Genomic DNA, 22,503 nt, shown 5'->3' on the forward strand with positions numbered 1-22,503 from the left:
ATGCCATTAAAAATATAAGCATTTTAAATAATTTACGTTTATCACGACGTGTATTGATTGATTCATATGAGCGATTAGAAATACACATATTTTCCGACGCATCGGAAAAGGCTTACGGTGCGTGTGTGTATGTTCGTAGCACTGACAGTAACGGCAATATTTCAGTTCAGTTATTATACGCTAAATGCAGAGTAGCGCCCATTAAACCTATAACAATCCCTCGTCTTGAATTGTGTGGTGCTCAAGTAGCTGCAAAACTTTATAAAAAAGTTTGCGAATCATTGCGAGTGAAAATTGATAAAACTATTTTTTGGAGAGACTCGTCTATCGTGGTTGGTTGGTTGAATATGCTTCCTAGTAAATTGAATTCATTTGTACGCAATAGAGTAGGTGATATTTTAGAAAATACCGGTAGCTGCGAATGGCGTCATGTCTCGTCCGAGCATAACCCGGCGGATTTATTATCACGTGGAGTTTTCGTCGAAGATATTCAATCGCTTGATATGTGGTGGTCAGGGCCACCGTTTTTAAAATTGCCCAAGAAAAAATGGCCCATTACTGCTATTAAGTTAGAAATATTGCCTGAATTACGTAATCAAAATTGCGCATTTGTTTCATGTGATATGCCTACATTCATCAACTTTGAACGGTTTTCGAACTTTATTAGATTGCGTCGATGTGTTGCTTATGTATTGAGATTTATAAAAGCTTGTAAAGGACATCGAGCAGAAACTAATTTTCTTACAGAAACTGAATTAAATGAGTCCCTAAATACTATAGTTCGAGTAGTTCAAAAGGAATATTTTTCTGAGTATAACATTTTAGAACAAAAGAAAAATTTGCCTTCAAAAAGTTCATTATTAAAATTTAATATTTTTCTTGATGAAAACAGTTTATTGAGAGTTGGCGGTCGTATTAATAACTCAGAATTTTCGTATAATAAAAAACACCCTTTGTTATTACAGTCCACTCATCGTTTTACACTATTATTATTTCAATATGAACATGTTAAGCTTATGCACGCTGGACCGCAGCTACTGTTAGCATCAGTTAGAGAAGTCTACTGGCCAATCGGTGGTCGCAACCTGGCTAAATCTGTATACAGAAGGTGTGTTTTATGCACACGTATAAAAGGTCGGATAAATGCTCCTCTCATGGGTGATCTACCTAAAAATCGTCTTATTCCTTGCGGACATCCATTTGAGACTGTAGGAGTGGACTATGCGGGTCCTATCGCATCTGTTAGTCGTCAAGGTCATGGTTGTCGTATCGTCAAGGTTTATATCGTCGTTTTTGTTTGTTTTACCACTAAAGCCTTGCACTTGGAATTGGTGGGTGATTTATCAAGTAATAATTTTATTTCTACACTTCGACGGTTTATTGCACGCCGCGGTAAGCCACAACACATTTACTCTGATAATGGTACGACGTTTGTTGGAGCTTACAACGAAATAGCCAGTTTTCTCAAGCAAAATTCTAACTCACTTGCTAATGATTTAATAAATGAAGGAATTAATTTCCACTTTATACCTGCGTATTCGCCACATTTCGGAGGAATATGGGAGTCGGCAGTCAAATCTACTAAATATCATTTAGTTAGAGTATTAGGTAATAGTAAATTGACGTTCGAAGAGTTGTATACAACTTTAACTCAAATAGAGGCTATTTTGAACTCTCGGCCACTTACCCCCCTATCATCAACACCAGAAGATTTGACCCCACTGACTCCAGGGCATTTTTTAATTGGTCGACCTTTCACGGCAATTCCAACTTCTGATTTACGGCAAGAAAAGGAATCTCAATTAAATCGATTTAAAAGAACAGAACAACTTCGTCAGCACTTTTGGGAGCGATGGAGTAAAGAATACATTTCAGAATTACAAAAACGCTCGAAATGGTTAACATCAAAGCAATCCTTGGCTCTTAACACGATGGTAGTGATAAAGGAGGATAATCAACCTCCTCTCAAATGGAAGCTGGGCCGCATTGTAGCGCTACACCCTGGTCCAGATGGAGTTGTTCGAGTCGCCGACGTCTTAACTTCGAATGGAGTGATCCGGAGATCCTTTTCCCGTATTTGCCCTTTACCAGTTGAACAAGATGGTTGACAGCAGAGCTCTCAACGCGTGGGGTTATGTGGTTATGTTTAATAATAATAATAAATAAAATAATAAATAAATCCTTTATTTGCAATGATAGTGGTACAAAATAAAATAAAAACAACAACAAGAAAAGTCCGCACAATCAGCCGTACAATAACAGGCATGCAAATGTCATAATAAGAAGTCATTTATGAGTAATTGTTAAACTTATATTCTAAATACTCGGTTACACTGTAAAAGCACCTTGACTTTAAAAATCTAATCACCTTCCCCTTGAAAACATTACATGGCAGTGATCTATAATTTTTAGGAAGGTGATTAAATATTCTCACAGCCATGGCGTAACAATTCTTCGAGTATAGCGCGGTGCAACATGCAGGCACCCGCAGCCGTGTTGGATCCCTTGGTATATAAAAGCAAGTTTCTTTGTAAGTTTTAAAGAATTGTGGATGCTTTTTGACAGTCATCACTGCTTCATAGATATACAGACTTGGTACTGTCAGAATACCCAGTTCGTGGAAAGTAGGTCTACAACTTATAAGGGGTCCAACGCCCATGATAGCCCTAATACATTTTTTCTGAGTAATAAAAACTTTACTCACATCTACCGAAATTTACGCGCATTCCGGTTTGTGGATTGTGCGGGAGGGAGAGGGTCGACCGCTCCTCCGTTCCTCATGTCTTGTTCGCTTTTGATCGCCGTATAGAAATGTCATTGATTTATAATACAAGTTTATATCTTTAATATCATCTTTTATTTTGAATGTGGAATAAATATTCCGTGTTAACATGCTGTAATCATTATTATATTCTTTTAACGTAAAGAAGTTTTCTTTGTCTTCCCACTGCCTAGCCTAGAAACTATTATTATATGGTGCTCGCCTCTCGCGCCCCTATACGATTATTAAACCCTGTGCTGATTAAACAACTGTAATTGTAACAAGGACTTGTGATATTTCTGCTCCCGCCCACCTGCCTACCTACCTATCCACATACATCACACCAGATGAGTTATAATGAAGGCCCTCCTGACTCTACATATAAAATGTTCGCCACAGTGGTTTATTTACTTGTTGACTGTCCGACTTTCGAAAGAGCCAGGTGCGATCTGGAGCTCAATACTGCCAGGAAGATATTCCGGGATGGGCCTATCATGTTGCTCGACCACAGATCGTAGCTGGAAAACTTCTGCCATAGAATTGTCAAATATTTCAGTAAGATGAATATCACAAAAGGTGCCGGGAGTTCCGCCGGCCAGCGGGCCGAGACTGGCTCAGAAATCTCATGAGGATATTTCCGGCAAGCCCACCAGACCTAACTTTAGCAAATAAAGTCTCTTTGGGAAAGGTGAGATTGGTGACTTCGTGCTGCCTAGTTTCTTGACCACAGTCTGCCTGATCGCGTGCCTCACAGGCCATTCCGGTTCTTTGTAAAAAAATTGAAGCTAATAAATTTAACTGAATTAAAAACATCGGTCCTCAGAAAAAGGAGTAAACAAAAACTTAGTTATATTTTATTTACTTACATAATCAAGTAGATCTTTTGGTGTAAATGTATTAGGTTTATTCATTTTCGTTTAGTCGTAATCTCTGGAAGTACTGATTTTGAATGGTCTACATAAATACTAAGCGTGCCATAGTAAAATTAATGAGTTAACAAGTATGAAATTACAGGCAAACACACATTTACTATTTAATGACTATTTTTAGTAAGTACCTCCCAACCCTGAAATGGAAGCTCCATTTCAATTCATTTCATTTTAAATCCAAAAAGACAATCTTAACCTATAGGTTGCATCTTTTTTTTATAATCGCAGCAAACAAACATACATTTTTATTATGATAATAATCATATTTCATTTATGAGTACTTCATTGCGCTTATTAAACTTTTATCATTCAATGCGTTATCGCGATCTGTATTAATAAATATTAATTACATAGCGGCGCTTTAGTTGATCATAATCCTAAAATCTAAAACTTTGTAAAATTATATCGATGAATAAGAAATATATACGTATACTAGCAAACAGGCCAAGCGTTGCTGTGGCTAAGGTTTTTATTATAATACATAGTAGCAAACTATTCAAGGGAAACGGTAGGAGAACACCAGTCATGGGGACCACCATGCTTTTTTGGTGGCTATGCCATTAAATTGTAGGTTATGTGAAACGTTGGTACTTTCAGCACAGCGCCATCTGTTAGAATTGTGACTATCAAATAATAAACAAATAATTGGCAATAAAATAATATTACGTGTATAAATTGAGATGTAAGCTATCCTATCTTTTAAGTTGGATCAAACTACACACAGTGTGCAAATTTGATTGAAATCGGTTCGGTAGTTTAGGAGTCCATAGCGGACAAACAATGTGACACGTAATTTATATATATTAAGATGTTCGAGCCAAGGCTGTACATTTTGCTCACTCAGGCTTTCTTAGTTTTATAAGTGTGGCAATTTCCTAAATCGATGGCATTACGCCGAGAGTATAGCCAGACGTAGGCACTCTCTTCAACTGTTACATTGCATTCATTCGTTACATAGCAATTAACATTTCATTATTTCGTTTACATTCTATTGTTGTACGCGAGTGATTAATATAGGTAAAAAGAAAATCCTCTATTATTTAAAGCACAGTGATGACCCAATATATGTCGGAGAAATATCGTCACTCCATCGATATTGATATCATCATTGGCTTTACAGACAAGCAAATTTTATTATTAATAATATTAGGAAAATGTGAAAACTAAAGAGTATAGTTTCAATAATGTAATAAAAATAAAACAAATCACAGTTGAATATACTTTATTAAAACAACATTCATTTGATGAACAAAAATAGATCACAGAATTATAATAATCTACTACAATAAGTCTACACAATTATCTACGACATTGAGATTCATTAAAATTGTGAAGAACTAAATTAAACATACAAACATACATAGTAAGTCTGATAAACTCTTACTTCATTATTCATAAAAACTAAAACACATATTGCTTTAACAAATGCCGTTCTTCGGCTGTCCTAGTGTTTTACACACCCTTTACCGATAAACACTGTCAATATTTAAAACAGTATTTAATTTTATTACCGATAAAAAGTGAGATTGAGAGGGGATGAGGGCGAACAAATTTTGGGTCTCGTAAAACGTTACGAAGCGTTACAGGGGCGGGGGGAGGTTGTAACTACGCGTTATGTAACTTTAATATTATGACGTCATATTATTCTGACTTAGGTACTTAGGTAAAAATGGTGACTTCGTCACGTAAAGTTTTGATAGGGTTTTACAGAAACTGTTACAGCGCGTTACATGGCCCTCGCAAGCTTTAACATCTCCAAAAATAAAGTTACCTAATACTTTACCGCTGATTATTAAGCTACTGACACAGGATTGCGCCATAAATTTGTATTAATTATATATGTATAATTCTACTGTACGTGTGTATGTCACTGAACTCCTCTTAAACAGCTGGACCGATTTGAATGAGTTTTTTGCATGCGTTTGGGTGGCGCTCTGGATTGTTTAAATTCACAAATGAGCCCGGCAGATGTCGCTGCAGTCGGTACTTTCATACTTTGTTTAAAATCCTAATCGCTTGAAATATCATGCAAGACAACATCTGTCGGGTCCGCTAGTTTACTGTAACTTTACTTGAAATGGTTATCATTTAAAATGAATGATCTAAAGTTACAAACTTTTTATCTGCAAAGGGGTGTTTTTGTTAGATTTGTAGTTTCTATGAATAATTAAGTCTACACACAGATTGTTGTTGGATATTAATTTGTCATTAGTTCAAAATTATGATAACTGATATTAGCTATATAAACTTTGTCATAAAAACAATATAACATTAAAAAAACACTTAAAACAAAGTGGTTTTAACAAAACAATTTTAAATTAATAACACTGTAAATTTAACTAAAATAGGATAGCTTAACCGACTTTGAAAACCTTACAATTATGTCTTAAATATCACACTTATTGATTTACCGCCTTATTTATAGCCCAATTGCCCCTTTTTAAAAAAGTACTCAACTGTTTCGTTTCATCACAATTTGAGAGAAAGAGACGAAAAGTACTTTATTTAAAAGTGCTATTTTAAATAAAGTACAATTAAGGTAATCTTTATTTCAATACACACACAACTACTGGTTAAATCAGCATGTTTGTGCTTAGACAAATACACACAGTTAAATGCAGTACCACAACCCCGTTTTTTTTTTTGTTGCCAGTGATAATTTTTCAACATCAACTTATTCTATTTTTTTATACTATTAGAAATGAGCCATAAATTCAAGATATTTTTGGTATAAATTTGATATTAAACATCGCGCAAATACCTCGACATTTTTAATTAATAAAATGTTGAGGTTTGTCCTTGAACGGCAACATCGACAACTCTGGCAACACTCTCAGATAGATGATACGTCAATAAAAGGCGGGCTCGGAAGACAGACTAATTTATTAATGTTCGTAATAGCAGGTAGGCGATAGATGCTACATCTTTCCCCTACAAACCACGAAATACATTTTAAACCACTACAATAGGAATACAAGAAATATTACAAAATTTACATAACCTAGTACTTAATAAACTAAACCAAAATAAAATCTTTAATCATGACAAACTTACTTAACTTATCAACTATTATTTTTAGCTCGCTTTAAAGCACGCAATGCTCGAGCCGATAGTTCCTGAGAGCAACTCGGTGACTCGGACAGGGTCTGTGTTGACTGAGGCTCCACCTGAGACGCTTGATCATCAGATTTGTTGATAGTTTTATTAGGATCACTCTCTTCAGTTGTAACCTCCACCATCTCAGACCCTAGCCCATCATTACCCTCCTGCTCTGAGACAACCGCTGTATTCGTGCGTGACATTGAAAATCTGTTTTTATTTGAAATAATTTGGTCTGCATGTCTACGCCACTCAATACCGTTGCCCAAATCAACTTTATAAGAAACCGGGCCCGTCCTTTTACACACCTTTCCTGAAGCCCATTTCTCCCCTCCTTGCCTATAATCTCTTGCAAGTACTGTTTCTCCAATTTCAAACTCTCGCTGAGCACGCGGTATTTTCGCGAGTTGCCGCTCTTGCTTTTCCCGAACAGTGGCGGCCACGTCCGGTCGTATTGCGTCTAAACGGCTACGTAAACGACGCCCTAGCAACGCCACGGCCGGTGAAATGCCAGTTGTGGCATGCTCACAGTTGCGATATTTAAAAAGAAATTTATCGAGAGCTGCGTCAATATTTTCGCCTTCAAAAACTGCCCTTTTAATTGTTTTTTTAACGGTTTTGACTACATTTTCCGCTGCTCCATTGCCCTGAGGTCGATAAGGAGCCGAAGTAGTATGTTTAATGCAATTACTTACACAATAAGACTCAAATTCAAAAGAACAAAATGGTGGACCATTATCAGTCACGAGCTGTGATGGTAAACCAAATCTTGCAAAAATATTTCTAAAAACCCTAATTGTAAAAGACGCGCTGGTATTAGTCATTGAAAATACTTCTATCCATTTCGTGTTTGCATCAACAACAATAAGATACCGCCTACCCCCATATTCCGCAAAGTCAGCATGCAAACGATGCCACGGATGTAAAGGAAACTCCCATGGGTGAATTTGGGCTCGAGGTGGCGCATCCAACACGGACCGACACGCCCCACAGTTCCTACAAAGAGTCTCAATATCGCGATCTAAAGTCGCCCAATACACATAGCTCCTAGCTAAACTTTTCATTTTATTTATTCCCAAATGACCCTCATGAATTTCATCCAAAATATTTTTTTGTAAATTCGTTGGAACCACAATTCTATATTTATAAATTATACAACCTTGTTCAACAGCAAAATCATGTTTTCTAGCAAAATATGGTTTTTCACCTTCACAACTCGGATCGCTTGGCCAACCAAAAAAAATATACCGTTTGATTTTACACAAAAAATTATCTCGTTCAGTTTCCCTGGCAATATCTTTATAAGAAATAGGTGAAGAGTCCGCAACCAAATTAAGATAATCTACTGAATCTGCAAATCGACCCTCTTGAGGAAGCGGCAAACGCGACAAAGCATCGGCTGGACCGTTATCTACCGATCGTACAAATTCTATCGTAAAATCATATGCAGCCAAACGTGCTGCCCATCTCTGTAACCGACTTGCTGCAGTCAGAGGAATACCTCCCTTACTGCCAAAAATATATGACAACGGTTGATGATCCGTACGCAATGTAAATCGTCTTCCAAACAAATATTGATGATGTTTAAAAACACCAAAGACAATAGCGAGCGCTTCCTTGTCTAATTGACTGTAACTGCGTTCCGCCGCATTAAGCGTGCGAGAAACACAGCTTACGGGCCGCTCGACCCCGCCCGGATAGCGGTGCGCTAACACAGCACCCAGCCCATAAGCGCTGCTATCCACTGACAAAACTAACTCTCGACCTTCCTCATAGTGCGCTAAAACCCGTTTACTCAAGAGTGATCGCTTTGCCTTTACAAACGCCTCCTCACATTTCGAATTCCAGTCCCAAGAAGAATTTTTTTTTAATAAATTATGTAACGGTTGCAAAAGAGTACTTAAATTAACAATAAATTTTCCATAATAATTTAACATGCCTAAAAAACTTTTTAATTGAGTTACATTACTTGGCGTGGGTGCATTATTAATAGCTTGTAACTTATCAGGATCTGGTTGCAAACCCTCTTTATTTATAATAAAACCAAGGTACTTAACACTATCTTGCAAAAATTTACATTTAGATAATTTGACAGTTAGCCCCATACTACGCAAACGTTCGAGTACAGCCTTAAGATTAGTTATGTGTTCAGTTCTATTCGAGCCTGTCACACAAATATCGTCTAAAAAAACGACACAGCCGCTCACTCCACGCAACGTTTCTTCCATTAATTTTTGAAATTTTTCCGGTATACATGATAAACCATAAGGAGTACGACGATAAGCAAAAGTACCCATATGGGTAGTAATGGCCGTGACCGGCTGTGATTCCTCAGATAAAAGACACTGCTCGTACGCGTGCGTTAAATCTATTTTCGTAAACTGCTCCCCCCCTCTTAAATTAGCAAATAATTCATCAATTCGTGGTAATGGATAAAAATCTCTTTTTAATTTGGGATTCACAGTAATTTTATAGTCCCCACAAATACGTATCTCCCCATTTTTTTTAACTACTGGTACGATTGGGGTCCCAAAATCAGAGTACTCCACCCGATAAATGGATCCGTCTGCCTCAAGACGCGCTAGCTCGTTCTCAACTCGCGCGCGAAGTGCTAGTGGCACCGGTCTCGCTCGCACATAAACCGGTTCGTTATCGCAAAGTTGTAATTGAATAGTTTTCTTACATGTGCCCAACTTATTACAAAAAACTTCTGGAAATTCCTTGCTTAATCTATTCACAAAAGAATCTTCCGCTATTTCATTAAGATAAATTTCTTTAATATTCAACGCACGTAACCATTCTCGTCCTATTAAAGGTCTAGCACCTTCTTTTATAATATATAAACGTAATGATTTAACTTCCACGTCGCCCAAACGTACATTTACCTCAATGTAACCCAAAGACTCGATCTGAGTACCTGAATAAGAACGTAAGATTATGCCATCCCTTATAATTACTTTATGACAAAAAAATCTATTATACATTTCTTCACTTATTGCTGATATACGACTTCCCGTGTCTACTTCGCATCGAATTAAATTACTGTCTATAAAAACCTTTATAAAATAAGGTTCGTTACCCTGACTGCTCAACTTCAAATTAAATAACTCAACATCAGATTCGTCCGACACAAAGTTCTGTCGACTATCACTACCACGCACTTGTTTGCACATCACTTTTAAATGACCCCGTCGGCCACACTCATCACAATTGTATTGCTTAAAACGACACTTATCCGCTGTGTGCGCCTTGCCACAGCGCCAGCATGAAACACCAGAACCTGAAGTCCCCGCGCTTCCACCTGCTGAACGCACAGCAACACCAGCGCCCTTGGCGCTCGGTATGTAGGTCGTGCGCGGCTGTTGGCTGCCCACACGGCCACCGCCACGCGCGTAATGCAAGCCCTCGCTCACCTGACCGCCTGTTGTTCCTGATGCCTCATTCACCGATGCCCGTGTGGATCCACTGACCTCTGCGTGCCGTTCAGCCGCCTCCAATGCCAGTGCCAGTTCCACAGCCTCTTTATACTGTATCTTTTTCTCGGCAAAAATTCGAGATCGCATAGCATCATTCGCCAGACCCGATACAAATTGATCCCGAAGATTTTCTTCCAACGTTGAGCAAGATGAACACTTGCCGAAATTACATGAAGAGGCCAAGTGTTTAAGGGCCTGCAAGTAGTCGGTTAAAGACTCCCCATTTTTTTGCCGTCGCAAACGAAACACGTGCCGTTCCGCGATTTCGGACCTCTAAGGTTCTAAATGTTCTGTTACTAATTTGACTAACTCATCAAATGTCGAATCCTCAGGAAATCCTGGTGCACAAAGATCACACATGAGCATATATGTTTCTTCTCCGACCACGGTCACCAGCATACTAACTTTTAATTCTTCGCTAATGTTATTTAATTTTATAAATTGTTTTACACGCCGAATATACGCTGGCCATTGCTTGGAACCCAAATTAAATGATTCAATTTTCCCAATCGACATTTTATACTTTTTTAATCGTTAAACCTCGTCGCCAAATGATACGTCAATAAAAGGCGGGCTCGGAAGACAGACTAATTTATTAATGTTCGTAATAGCAGGTAGGCGATAGATGCTACAATAGAGAAGAGGTTTTATGATGTTAATAATGAAATTCAGTGAATAGAATGTCGTAATGTTGTCATCGGGTATAGAGGCCTCTGCGCAGTGCAATCCGTATGTTATGAGTATAGTGGAAACGGCTGAAACTATGAAAGATCTCTTGTATGTGTCGTGGCGGAATCTGAAAAAAAAACAATTTTAAAAAATAAAATAAATCAGTGGCGCCACAACCTTTTTAGGTCTGGGCCTCAGATTTCTATATCTTTCATGATTTGCCAATCTAATAGTGCAAGAAGGTGGTCAGTCTCCTGTGCCTGACGCAAGCCATCGACTTTTTGGGTCTAAGGCAAGCAGGTTTCCAGGAACCTACGATATCAGGGATAGGTGCATGCTCTAGCAAACGCTCTTGTTATTTCATTATTCATTGTCACATTTTGTATGTTAATGAAATGCTATTTTCCTATATCATTACTTCAAATAAGCCATAAATATTCAATAAAAATTAAAATACTGTCTCTTTCCATATATAAACACAATATGACACAAAGAAAAAAGAGTACTTTAGTTGAAAGTCCAATAGATTTTTTAATTAAGAGAACTTTATAACATAAGTTACCTGCTTTTTAATTTTTTTTTATATATATGTTTTTGTATAAGGTAATAAAGTATAAATAAATAATTATTAACACATAAATAAAATGATATAATGCGAATCACAGATAACTCACCTTGCAACGGCTGGAGTAACAAACATAGCCCATCCGAGCATTGCCCCCGTGCATTGGACCATTGCGAACATTGGAGTTGTTGATACATGAATGTCATCAGGGTTATCGCACCAACGGAACGCCTAATAAAAATATATCTATTAAAATTAGTTATTGTAAAGGTAAGTAAGGCAATAGTTACTCCGAAATGTATGTCTATAGGTAATTTCAAATGACCATAATCTTGAATAGTCAACGCATGGTCACTTCATGCAAATTGACCATGCCGTGTCCAAATCACTAACTACTTACTAGGTTGTGGCGAAATCGTGAATGACGACAGTCTAGTTACAACTATTAAAAAGTTTTTTAAAAATTATAACAGTTTTTGGTTTAAACTTTAGTTGATAAAAACTCTGTTACAAACTAGAAACGTCAAGTTTTTCCTATTTTTTAGCGATAACTTTATACCTCGTATCAAATTTTTGTTTTTTTGTTTATTCTATATTATTAATTTACTCACCAATCTGACAGTATAATCCGGATCAATTCCACTCAATAACAACGTGTGATATGTAACGAGACACAACGCAATCGCTGTCACTGCGCATGTCATGTGAAATTTAATCGATTGTTTGGGTGAATATTTCAAATAGGAACCATACTGCCATATGTAAGGATCTGATATGTAGATGCATAGTGCTGGAGCCAGGAACGCACCTGAAATAGAAAATATACATGATAATTAATTGTGCGAGATGAGAAAATTTCTCTTCTAGGCCTATAACATGACGATAATGAATTTAATAAAATTTAATCCATTTTGTACTAAAATGTCTTTTAAGTGTCCAGTCGATAAAATATTTTAAAAAATAAACTTGCTCGCATAATAAAGAAGACATTGTTATCAATGGTTTCATTACCCGTAAATTTTTTTAATTTACACACCCATTCTATACAATTCCTGACAATTTCCAAATTTAATTAAAAAAGAAACAATATGCAGCACATAGCCTAAATATTTATAAACTTGTTTTATTATATAGCCTATAGCTATTAAACAAATTGAATTGGTTCTCTGGAATTGAAGTTACAGAGATTAGCACAAATTAAAACCTTCAGCTGTAGTTGCTTCATGTAGGTTTTAAAAGGGACTAGCTTCCTTAATAAATGGCGAAGAACCTCAATCTTAAGACAACACAATATTCAACAAAACAAAGTGATAGCTATCTAAAAGAAATAATTTTCTGTTGTGATATTCTGTACCATATGTTACGCAAATTACGAAGGCCACAGCCGAAGGTTTCAAAAAAACCCAAATGTTTTAAACTAATTTATTAAAAATAAAATTACAATTTAAACTATAATTAAAATACGGCTAAACAACCCGAAGTAAGGAAATTGAATGCACTTAAAATATGGAAATAACAAGGCTCGAAGAGGCACCAATTGCTGACACTATGCAACGTGAGGCTCGTGTAACTCGTGTAAGTTGCGACATACGAATTCCGCTGACACCATGTAACGTTAGGGACGTGTTATTCTTTATATATTGCGAAATGTAGATTCTATGGTATAGGGCTACGTAACACCTCCCTCCTAAAATCAGCAACTATTCGAGAACTTTGTGTGAGAGAGTTGCCGATGAAATATGTCCGGGATTCACTTTTACTTGACTGGGGTTTTCAGGAACAGGTTTAATTCCCATTCGTCTATATGTCACGATGCCAATTAAAATAATCATTACTATCAATGCTACATATAAAGGTATAGTAGTATGATATAGACTTATATCCTTGTCGTGATTAAGATGTACTGGAGGCTGCATAGACATCTTCGTGTTAAGACTATGAAAGCTGTTGAGGTCTGTAGAGGCCAGGTTTAATGTTGGCTGTTCAATATTCTTGGATTCGATATATTGCGGTATTTCCAATATCTTCACAATGTGACCTTTTATACGATTATTATTCATATTAGTAATGGTAAATCCTGGTGCCTTGAGGTAACAGTTAAGTGGAATGACTGCTACATAGCTGCCTTGTAGTGTCCTATATTGTTCTTGTCCACAGAATAATTTAACTTTCGTTAAAGTTGGAAAGCTCATTGTATAATGCTTATCATCAAGTTGTTCTAATGCTTCATTTTGTAGGACGACTGAAGTTAAGGGACAGGACTGGTTGAGCTCCTGTTGGGTGATCAGCTGCTGGATACAATCGTATTTATCTTTCTTATAATCTGGTTTTGAGTTGCAGAGAAACCATGAATTTAACTTCGGACATTCTGTCTCTATGTACCTAGAGTCTTTTCCAGAAATTGCCAAATATGGAGAGGTGGGAATAAGGACTTTATGGTTCTTATTCGGGACAACGGCTAATTTATAAAGGTCATAGGTGTAGGATACAATAATTGGGACTTTTATTACAATTACTATTTGCCTGTCTAAATAAAAATATCCTAACTTAATTATTTTATAAAAATTCCTAAAATTTATATCAAGGATTTCATCTTTTGAATATAAAACCCTTAACTTATCTAATATATGCTTAACCTCTTCTAAATCGATTAACGAATAAGGAGTGCTCGATGCACGTATAAACGATAATGTACTTCCTAAGCTAAATAATTCCTCGGATAAATCTTCTATATTATCCGATAGAATAAAGAGATGCTGAGCTAGATGAGCATACTCAATTAAATCAGCTTCTAACTGATTATTTTTATCTAAAATTAATTTTACATATTTATCAATTGATTCTTGATTCAATATAATGTCTTCTATAACTTTGGAACTTTGCGTAATCCATTCTTTATTTAAACTTATTCGGGTATTAATTTCAGACTCTAATGTTGCATCGTTTTCTTGTAACAAATTAATAGCATTTTCATATTTAATTGCATCAGTATAATCTAAATTACCAGATATAGATTTAATTATAGATCCAAGGCCGTTAATGAGTCCCCTTTTACTGCGATGAAATTAAAAAGTACGAAGCTGGTCATGTATTTTCATAAGTTTACCTTTTAAATGTTCTACATGAGGATTAAACATAGATAACGTCTTATTATTTAACTGCGTACTCAAATTGCCAATTTGAATTTCAACTAATTCTATCTGAGATTGTAAATTATCTAAATTTATGTAATTCAAAAAGGAATGATAGTGAGAAATAATCTTAGCGGGTCCTAGTTTGAATGGAAGTAGTCCGGGTCCATTGTCCAATGATTCAATTGTCACATCTTGTCCTTGAGTCTTATGTAGAAGGATGGTCAACAAAATTGGAATCCTGTAACAAGGTGGGATCTTTAGGGCTTCGCTTAAGGCGTGACTTTGCAATAGGATTTCGTTTTTTCTTTGTATAAATATGGATAGGAAGGTCAGCAAGGACAGTGTCCTGGGTAAAACGAGGAGCTAATTTTTGTCGGGATGCTAAAGGATTACGAATAAACACTTGCTCGTCAGGACAATATTCTTTTTCAGGCTCACGGTCTTTATTCCTATTTTCAGTTAATTGGGTTCGGTCATGTAAAGAAGTCTCATTTATTAAGTCATATACTTGGTTCATACGTTTCTTGTGATCCTGTGAATATTGCTGGAGTAAATGCTCTGATATGTCGATATCTATTGGGTCACGTGGGTCAAAATGTCCAGTTATCAAGTCTAAAGGTCTACACTTAGTGAAACTATGAATTGAACTATTATAAGCTAAAATTGCATAGGGCATTAGATTAATTGCTGGTTCACTTTGCTTCTCGAGCTTTAGTATTCTAAGATGTTCGAGGATAGTGCAATGAAATCTCTCTACAATACCATTATCATTTGGAGAATGAGCCAATATTTTATGATGTTGAATTTTATGAATTCGAGAAAATTCCGCGAAGATCTGATTTGTGAATTCGGGGCCTCCATCGGTGACAATAGTCAAAGGAACGCCATGATGAGTACAGAATACAAGGAAAGCTTGTACGACACTCAAAGCAGTACTATCTCTTAAGTGATATGCTTGCGAATACTTTGAAAAGGCATCTACTATTGTAAGATATTTTTCGTTTTGTGCTGTAAAAAGATCAAGATGAACTATTTGGAACGGCTTTGAAGGTGGAGGTACAATTAAAAATCTCTGTTTAATCGGATTTCGGTCATATTTGGCTTGGCCGCAAATACTGCATTCATTTATATATTTCGCGATGCTTTCTTTCATTTTAGGCCAGTAGTATCTTGAAGATAAAGAGAGATAATATTCAGTGATACCGCGGTGATTTGTTTTACCTTCATGATATTTTTTTATAATTTCCTGCTGTCGTAGGTATTCTTTAACGTTTTCTAATTCAGTCTTTGTTAAAACAAGATTCATAGTCGAACTTTTAAAATTGTCTTGTATAATCGGGATAATCTTATTCATTGCAAGAGGGGGATGAATTATAATTCCGGTTTTAACCTTGGGGTTAACATATTCTTTAATTGCGTTAATAACGTCATTGGTCAAGTTAGATTCAGAGAGTTGTACAGTCGTTCTGGTATGAGTTTCGAAAGGTTTTGTCACTGTCGGTCGTTTTTTTATGTCACCTACTAAAACGAAACAAATTTGTCGACTAAATCTATTAAGTGGGTCGTCAGATATAGGTACTTCTAAAATCGGGTTCTCATCACTGGTATGAATTGTTTCAGTGGCAGAACCAGACTGAGATGGAGGTTTTTCTGATGTATTTACAGCGATTGAACTCATGTCCTCATTATTGATTTCGACGCGAGATAAAGAATCGGCATTGGTATTCATTTTACCTTGCTTATATTCGGTGGTAAAGTTATATTCGCTTAGTTTTAGCCTCCAACGCGTCAACCTTGAACCTGGTTCTTTAAGATTCATTACCCACTGAAGTGGCCTATGATCTGTTACGATCTTAAATTTTCTACCGAATAGATATGGTCTAAAATATTTAGTAGCCCACACTATTGCTAAAAGCTCCTTTTCAATAGTACTATAATTAATTTCACTCGAATTAAGTGTTCTCGATGCATATGCTATAGGTTTATCACTACCTATAGTTCCTTGAGAAAGTACGGCGCCAATAGCAAAATTAGATGCATCGGTTGTAAGAACAAAATCTTTATTAAAATCAGGATACTGCAAGATAGGATCGTTAATTAATAATAATTTACATTTCTCAAAGCAATTAACATAATTAGAATCATTAAAAGTTATTTTAGAACCTTTTTTCAAACACTGCGTCATTGGTTTCGTTATACGAGCGAAATCAGGAATAAATTTTCGATAATAACCTACTAAACCAAGGAAACGTTTTATTTCAGTGGCGGTTTTAGGCAAAGGAAATTTTTGAATAGCTTTTATCTTATCAGAATTAGGCTTAATACCATCCTTACTTATTATATGCCCTAAATATGAAGTTTCTAGTTTTAAAAATTCGGACTTATCCATTTGGATCTTGAAATTCGATTCCCTTAACCTTTTAAATACTTTTTCTAAATTTACCATATGTTCCTGCAATGAAACACTAAAAACAATTATATCATCAAGGTACACTAAACACACTACATTTTAAAGATCTCTAAGAACATTATCCATAACCCTCTGAAAAGTTGAAGGGCTATTCTTTAAACCCATGGGCATTCTTAAAAATTCAAAGTGCCCATGTTCTACATTAAAAGCTATCTTATGGATATCCTGAGGGTCCATTTCGACCTGGTAAAATCCACTGGCCAAATCTAAAGTGGTGAAATAATGACAGTTACCTAATTTATCTAATACATCATTTATATTAGGAATAGGATATTTATCATCAATAGTCTTTTCATTAACTTTCCTAAAATCGATAACAATTCGCCATTTGACTTTGCCAGAAGCATCAGCCTTCTTGGGGAAAACCCATATGGGAGAACTCCATGCTGACTGAGAAGGACGGATAATTCCCTGATCGAGCATTTTCGAGATTTGATCTTGAACTTCCTGTCTGTGAACGAAGGGGTATCTGTAGCTTTTGGTATAAACAGGTAATTCATCTGAAGTACGAATACTATGTTTTATTTTATTGGTGAGTAAATGTAAAGTAATTGGTAAGTTAATGGCTCGCCATCGAGATAGAACACGTCAGCGTATCGAGAACAGAGTGACTCTAGATTGGCTCGTTCTTCAGGATTCAGATGGTCCGTACGTAATCGCGAAAGTACTTCGGATGTGCGATCGATATGTTGTTGAGTACGCGTGCACTGGGTATTAAATAGCTCCGCACTAACTGGTCGGTCCATCGAAAATACTACATTTTGTTTCATTACTACGGTTGTCCTTTACAGTAGTAAGACAGTCATGAATAGTGCAGTTAGATATAGTCTGTTCAGTCACAAATGCGTCACCGTCATGAAAGTTAATTGGAACTCGAATTATTTTAGATGTATTGGCCGGTATTATTTCCTCATAAAGATTACAGTTCCGTGAATCATACATTCGCAGGGGGTTTGTAGAGCTCCGTGTAACTAGGACCTTATTTTTTAAGTCAATGCTAGATTCCAGTTTTTCCAGCAAATCTAGTCCAATTAAGCCATCGAAATAATTGTGAAATTTATAAATGAACAAGGTTATATCACAACCTTCACTAAATTCGCGAAAACATGGTATAGTTATGGAGTAATTATTTCGAGTGGTCGCATGAATATTAGTAACCTCAAAAGGGTCGTAATTACACTGTGTATTGGGATAGAATCTTTCTACTGCCTCGGGGCTTATAAATGATTGATTCGCCCCTGTATCAACCAATAATTTTAAGGGTGGATTTGTAATCTGTATGTACGGAAGTTGTCTTTGTGTCTGTAAGTTTATTTCTATTTTTGCTTGTCTGATTTGTGAGTTGTCTGAAAATCCTGGTTTGAAGTTGAACCCTCTTGTGTCTCTTCAACACTAGGAGGTGAGTATTCGTTAACGTCTTGATACTCTGTCATGTCATAAACTGGCTCAGAATAATAATATTCCTGGTAATATGGGTCATAGTAATAGTCGTTATAGGAATAATAGTCATAGTCAGATTGGTCTTGGACCTCATTAAAATTTACATCCTTAAATTTGAAATAGTTTGAAGGCGGTGGGTTCCCATGTCTTGACCAATCATGCCCGCTAAAGACGGGTTTAGGTGGAGAGGTCTTACTGACATAGTGACTAACGCCACTCATCGGTTGAGGACCATTATTAACTGGTTTCTGTTGAGGCACTCTAAATACATTACTTTGTGGACGATAATTTGGTGGAGGAGCACCAAACATCTGTTGTGTTCTAGAAGGGCCACGATTTAAAGGCAATTGAGGCTTCCAAACGGCCATAGGCATAGGCATAGGCCTATTAGGTTGTGGGTTTAAAAATCTAGAAGGACCTGGATTAAAATTAGGCATAAAATCAAAATTACGTTGAGCATTGGTCATATTATGTTGATTATTACCGTTATTATTTAATTTTCTATCAGGACAGTTTTGATTACGCTGCTGAATGTATACGGTATTTTGTTCCTCATGTACAAATTCGAGGGCTTGTTCTATTGATTCGGGTCGCATACATCGAATTCGAGACCCAAGTGGATCACGAAGGCCACGCAAGTATGCTTGTAAAGTTAACTTTTTATATAGCGCTCTTTTCGCCTCGATTGTACTCTGTACCGAATCATGCAAACTAACATAAGTCATTATTATACTGAAAAGATTTTGGCAACGCTCATAAAACTCTTGAGGTGTCCCTGAATCTTGACTTATAAGAGATAAATCATTATAAAGAGAGGTCTCATCACGGTGGTCTGCAAAATTGTTTATTAAAGAATTGCGTATACTGATCCAATTCTCAGAAATTCCATTAGAGCTTAGGGTCCGCGCGGCGGGCCCAGTTACCTTATTGAGAATGCCATTAATTAATGATAGATTACTTAATTCATAACCCGGTTCCGCTGTCATAAATTTTGCCACCAATTGATCACATAAATTAATGAACCTAGTGAGGACATTCGGGTTACCATCAAACTCGGGAACTAAACGTAAGGCTTTATAGATGTTGTCAACTAATTGCTCCGACATATTTCCGGTTAAATCTCTACCTAAATCAAAATCTAAATTCCTACGTATAATACCTAACCTAGGGTTCAATAATTTTATAGTTATACATAAAATATTTTTTTAAATTTATAATATAAGCATATATTACCAATCATCCCTCCTACAATACACTGGTGTGGAAAGTGTGTCCCTATATACATCCTTGCCAACATCACACTAATCAGTAAACTTCCAAACAGTGGGTATACGGCATACTTCCAAAGAGATGTCTTCCATTTGCTGAAAATAATTTCATTTATTATGTTCAGACATTTCTTTTACCTGATTGTACATAAATAGGACCTCTATGTATGCAGGAGAACTTTTACATGTCTTCTAAAGTTCATATTGCTTACCGATCATTAAAAATGTGAGAAATCCACATAATAGCAAGAACTAGAACGGAAGCTGCAGTAGCTGTATGCCCAGAAGGATTTCCTGGCCCCGTTTCACATGTTTGAGATGTTTGTAACAACTTAGGTCTTTCAGATCCTATATAGTAGTTTGTTTCTTGGACCCACCAGTATGGTCGGTCTTCTAGGAACCACCTGAAAAAATTTGAGAAAGATATTGATAATGTCCATGGCCAAAAAAAATTAATATTTGTTAGAACAGGAATACATCACCCGATTTAACAAAATACGGCCTATGTGGGTGGGTATGTAGTTTTGCAGAGGTTCTGAGATTTGATTTAGGCTTAAACATGTGGTTTTGAATTGGTTAACACAGAAGACTTACTTGAAAACATAAAAAAACTTGTAGAAATTTGTTTACATCATGCTCCAAAAAAAATCTTTGTATTAGCACAATGCCATTGAAAGTACTTAAAGTACTTGACTCACAATAATTTGATACTCCAGGGGACCACAGATAAATTTAAAATGACCAAGAGTTTAAATAAACATGAGAGGGAGGGGATTGAAGAAAATAAGAGTTTGATCAAAATTTGTGATTTATTATTAACAATTAACAAATCTTATTTTGAAAAGAAGTGCATAATCGTTTTTTGAGAGAGATCTCAGTCTATCTTTGCCAAAAGAATTTATAAAAAAATTGATTGGTTAAAATTTTTATATTAATTATCGTATGTTGATGAGCAAGATACCATTCCTTCAATTTAAAATTGCTTAGGTGACCAAATAACATTGATTTATTCAATTTAGCGATGATTTTTCAAGGGATGGAAAAAAATTCAAATTATGGAGAGTTGTATGTTTGTTGACTGTATTTAATAATATTTGTTTAAAACCATATTATATGGTTATCGAAAATATTTTGTACATACCATTTCAATATGCAATTTAGCCAGCCACCGAATGATGTGACAAGTAAGAGTTGTGAAGCAAATACAGAGTCCACAAATGATACAACTGGGAACAATATATCCAGTACATTGTTTGGATTGTAGAAATTGTTTACTTGCTCTAAGAATGGAGCATAATCTGAGCACCTGGAAAATTTTACAAAATATTGTAAGTATAATAAGTACATGTTATACATTTTTTGATACAATGTGATAATAAGTATCTATTTCAGAAAGTACATAATTGTTTAAATAGGTAAAACTGGTATTAGACTTTAGAATACCAATGATAATTCATAAAATTTATCGTAACACTTCTTGTGCCATATTATTAAACAAAAAGGTGACCTTCAGCCATTATAGAAGACTTAAAAAATATATAGAAAAATAATAATAAAATAATTATCAGTGAGTGTGAAGCCTGATATAATTTTCAGCCTCCAGTTGGGTCTATGGCAGCACTTTCATAAAAAAAGGGTTGTTGTTATACGTCAGTCTCTCAGATATATATCCATTAATTTTTACAAAACAAAAAGCGACACAAAGGAAAAATCAATAATATTACCAATATTGGATAAGTTGGATGCAGGTCACTCCGAGTGCGTACAAATGGTCCTTCATGGTTCTGATTTCTTTTTCACAACTTTAAGAGATGTTAATACTTTCGTTCAATTTAAAACATTTCGTGTGAAAAAAGATCGAAGATCAAAGAAATATTATTGGAATTTTGAATTTAAATAAGTCGCCCTTTTAAATGTAACACGGCGGCCGGCACACTGAAAATTTGAATGTCAATGTCATATTCATTTATTGATCATTCATTGAAATTTTAATGTTGTCAATTTGTGTATGATTAGCAGGTTCCTGATTTTTTGCATAAGAAAATGTTAGTTTTTATTTGATTGCAAATTAAAAGTCACATTTTCTCTAGCTAAATACGTAAAAAAACAGAAACAGTATTTATATTTGCCGTATTATGCCAAATATTAATCATGATTAAGCGACATCTAGCTGTTTGATACAAAAGTATAAGACTTATAATAAAATGTTTACTAGATGGTACACGGTACGTATTTTTACTATACGCTACTGAATCAAAGATGGCTTTACACAGCAGTGCATTCATAAGCTTATGAAGCAAGCCTTTTATTAAAACGGCAACAACATCGAGACCAGACGAGACCAACATTGAAAATATTACCACTTGTTTTACTAATACCAGAAAACAAGTTCTATTGGCAACAGCCCTCGTAAGGGCCAACAATAATTCTGGATCAAGTATGACACTGCGAGCCTTATTAGATCAGGGCTCACAGGCTTCATTTATTACGGAGTCTGCAGTCCAGTTGCTGGGGCTAAAGAAAATCAAAAGCAACAGTGTCATATCTGGAGTTGGAGGTGACGGCAATGCCCCACTTGATTCCAAATATGTAGTGCAGATTAATCTGCAATCAATTCAAGATGAATCATTTACTATTTGTGTAACAGCTCATGTTCTTAAAAAACTAACTTCATTCCTCCCTGTAAAGGAAT

The 22,503-nt window shown here is 35.8% G+C and overlaps 2 protein-coding genes across 4 annotated transcripts; one reads left to right on the forward strand and one right to left on the reverse strand.

Moving 5' to 3' along the window:
• Positions 1 to 550: 550 nt before the first annotated feature.
• On the forward strand, positions 551 to 2,126 carry LOC125058772. The gene has a single exon (XM_047662928.1). The coding sequence runs from the start codon at positions 624 to 626 to the stop codon at positions 2,106 to 2,108; it is 1,485 nt and encodes a 494-aa protein (XP_047518884.1). The 5' UTR covers positions 551 to 623; the 3' UTR covers positions 2,109 to 2,126.
• A 3,721-nt stretch (positions 2,127 to 5,847) lies between these two features.
• On the reverse strand, positions 5,848 to 21,737 carry LOC125058511 (glucose-6-phosphatase 2-like). 3 transcript variants are annotated; one of them, XM_047662595.1, is made up of 8 exons: positions 21,536 to 21,737; positions 20,953 to 21,117; positions 20,024 to 20,215; positions 19,777 to 19,907; positions 12,111 to 12,307; positions 11,609 to 11,730; positions 10,904 to 11,061; positions 5,848 to 6,532 (listed from the first exon to the last, which is right to left on the reverse strand). In XM_047662595.1, exons 1-8 carry the CDS (start codon positions 21,589 to 21,591, stop codon positions 6,462 to 6,464), a joined length of 1,092 nt encoding a protein of 363 aa, XP_047518551.1. In that variant the 5' UTR covers positions 21,592 to 21,737; the 3' UTR covers positions 5,848 to 6,461. The 3 variants fall into 3 exon arrangements, with proteins under 3 accessions (XP_047518551.1, XP_047518550.1, XP_047518552.1); XM_047662594.1 differs by having other exon boundaries at positions 5,848 to 6,526; positions 10,898 to 11,061; XM_047662596.1 differs by lacking the exon at positions 20,953 to 21,117 and having other exon boundaries at positions 5,848 to 6,526; positions 10,898 to 11,061; positions 21,536 to 21,732.
• Between the last annotated feature and the right edge of the window lie 766 nt (positions 21,738 to 22,503).

The sequence above is a fragment of the Pieris napi genome, chromosome 18 (genome assembly GCF_905475465.1).
Source record: "Pieris napi chromosome 18, ilPieNapi1.2, whole genome shotgun sequence".
Classification (NCBI taxonomy): domain Eukaryota; kingdom Metazoa; phylum Arthropoda; class Insecta; order Lepidoptera; family Pieridae; genus Pieris; species Pieris napi.

Coding starts and splice junctions, on each gene's coding strand:
- LOC125058772 (XM_047662928.1), top strand. CDS start 624: ATGCCTACATTCATCAACTTTGAACGGTTTTCGAACTTTATTAGATTG.
- LOC125058511 (XM_047662595.1), bottom strand. CDS start 21,591: ATGAAGGACCATTTGTACGCACTCGGAGTGACCTGCATCCAACTTATC. Junction 20,216..20,952: donor CTAAATTGCATATTGAAATG/GTATGTACAAAA, acceptor AAATTTTTTCAG/GTGGTTCCTAGAAGACCGAC. Junction 11,062..11,608: donor GTTACTCCAGCCGTTGCAAG/GTGAGTTATCTG, acceptor TTTTTTTTTCAG/ATTCCGCCACGACACATACA.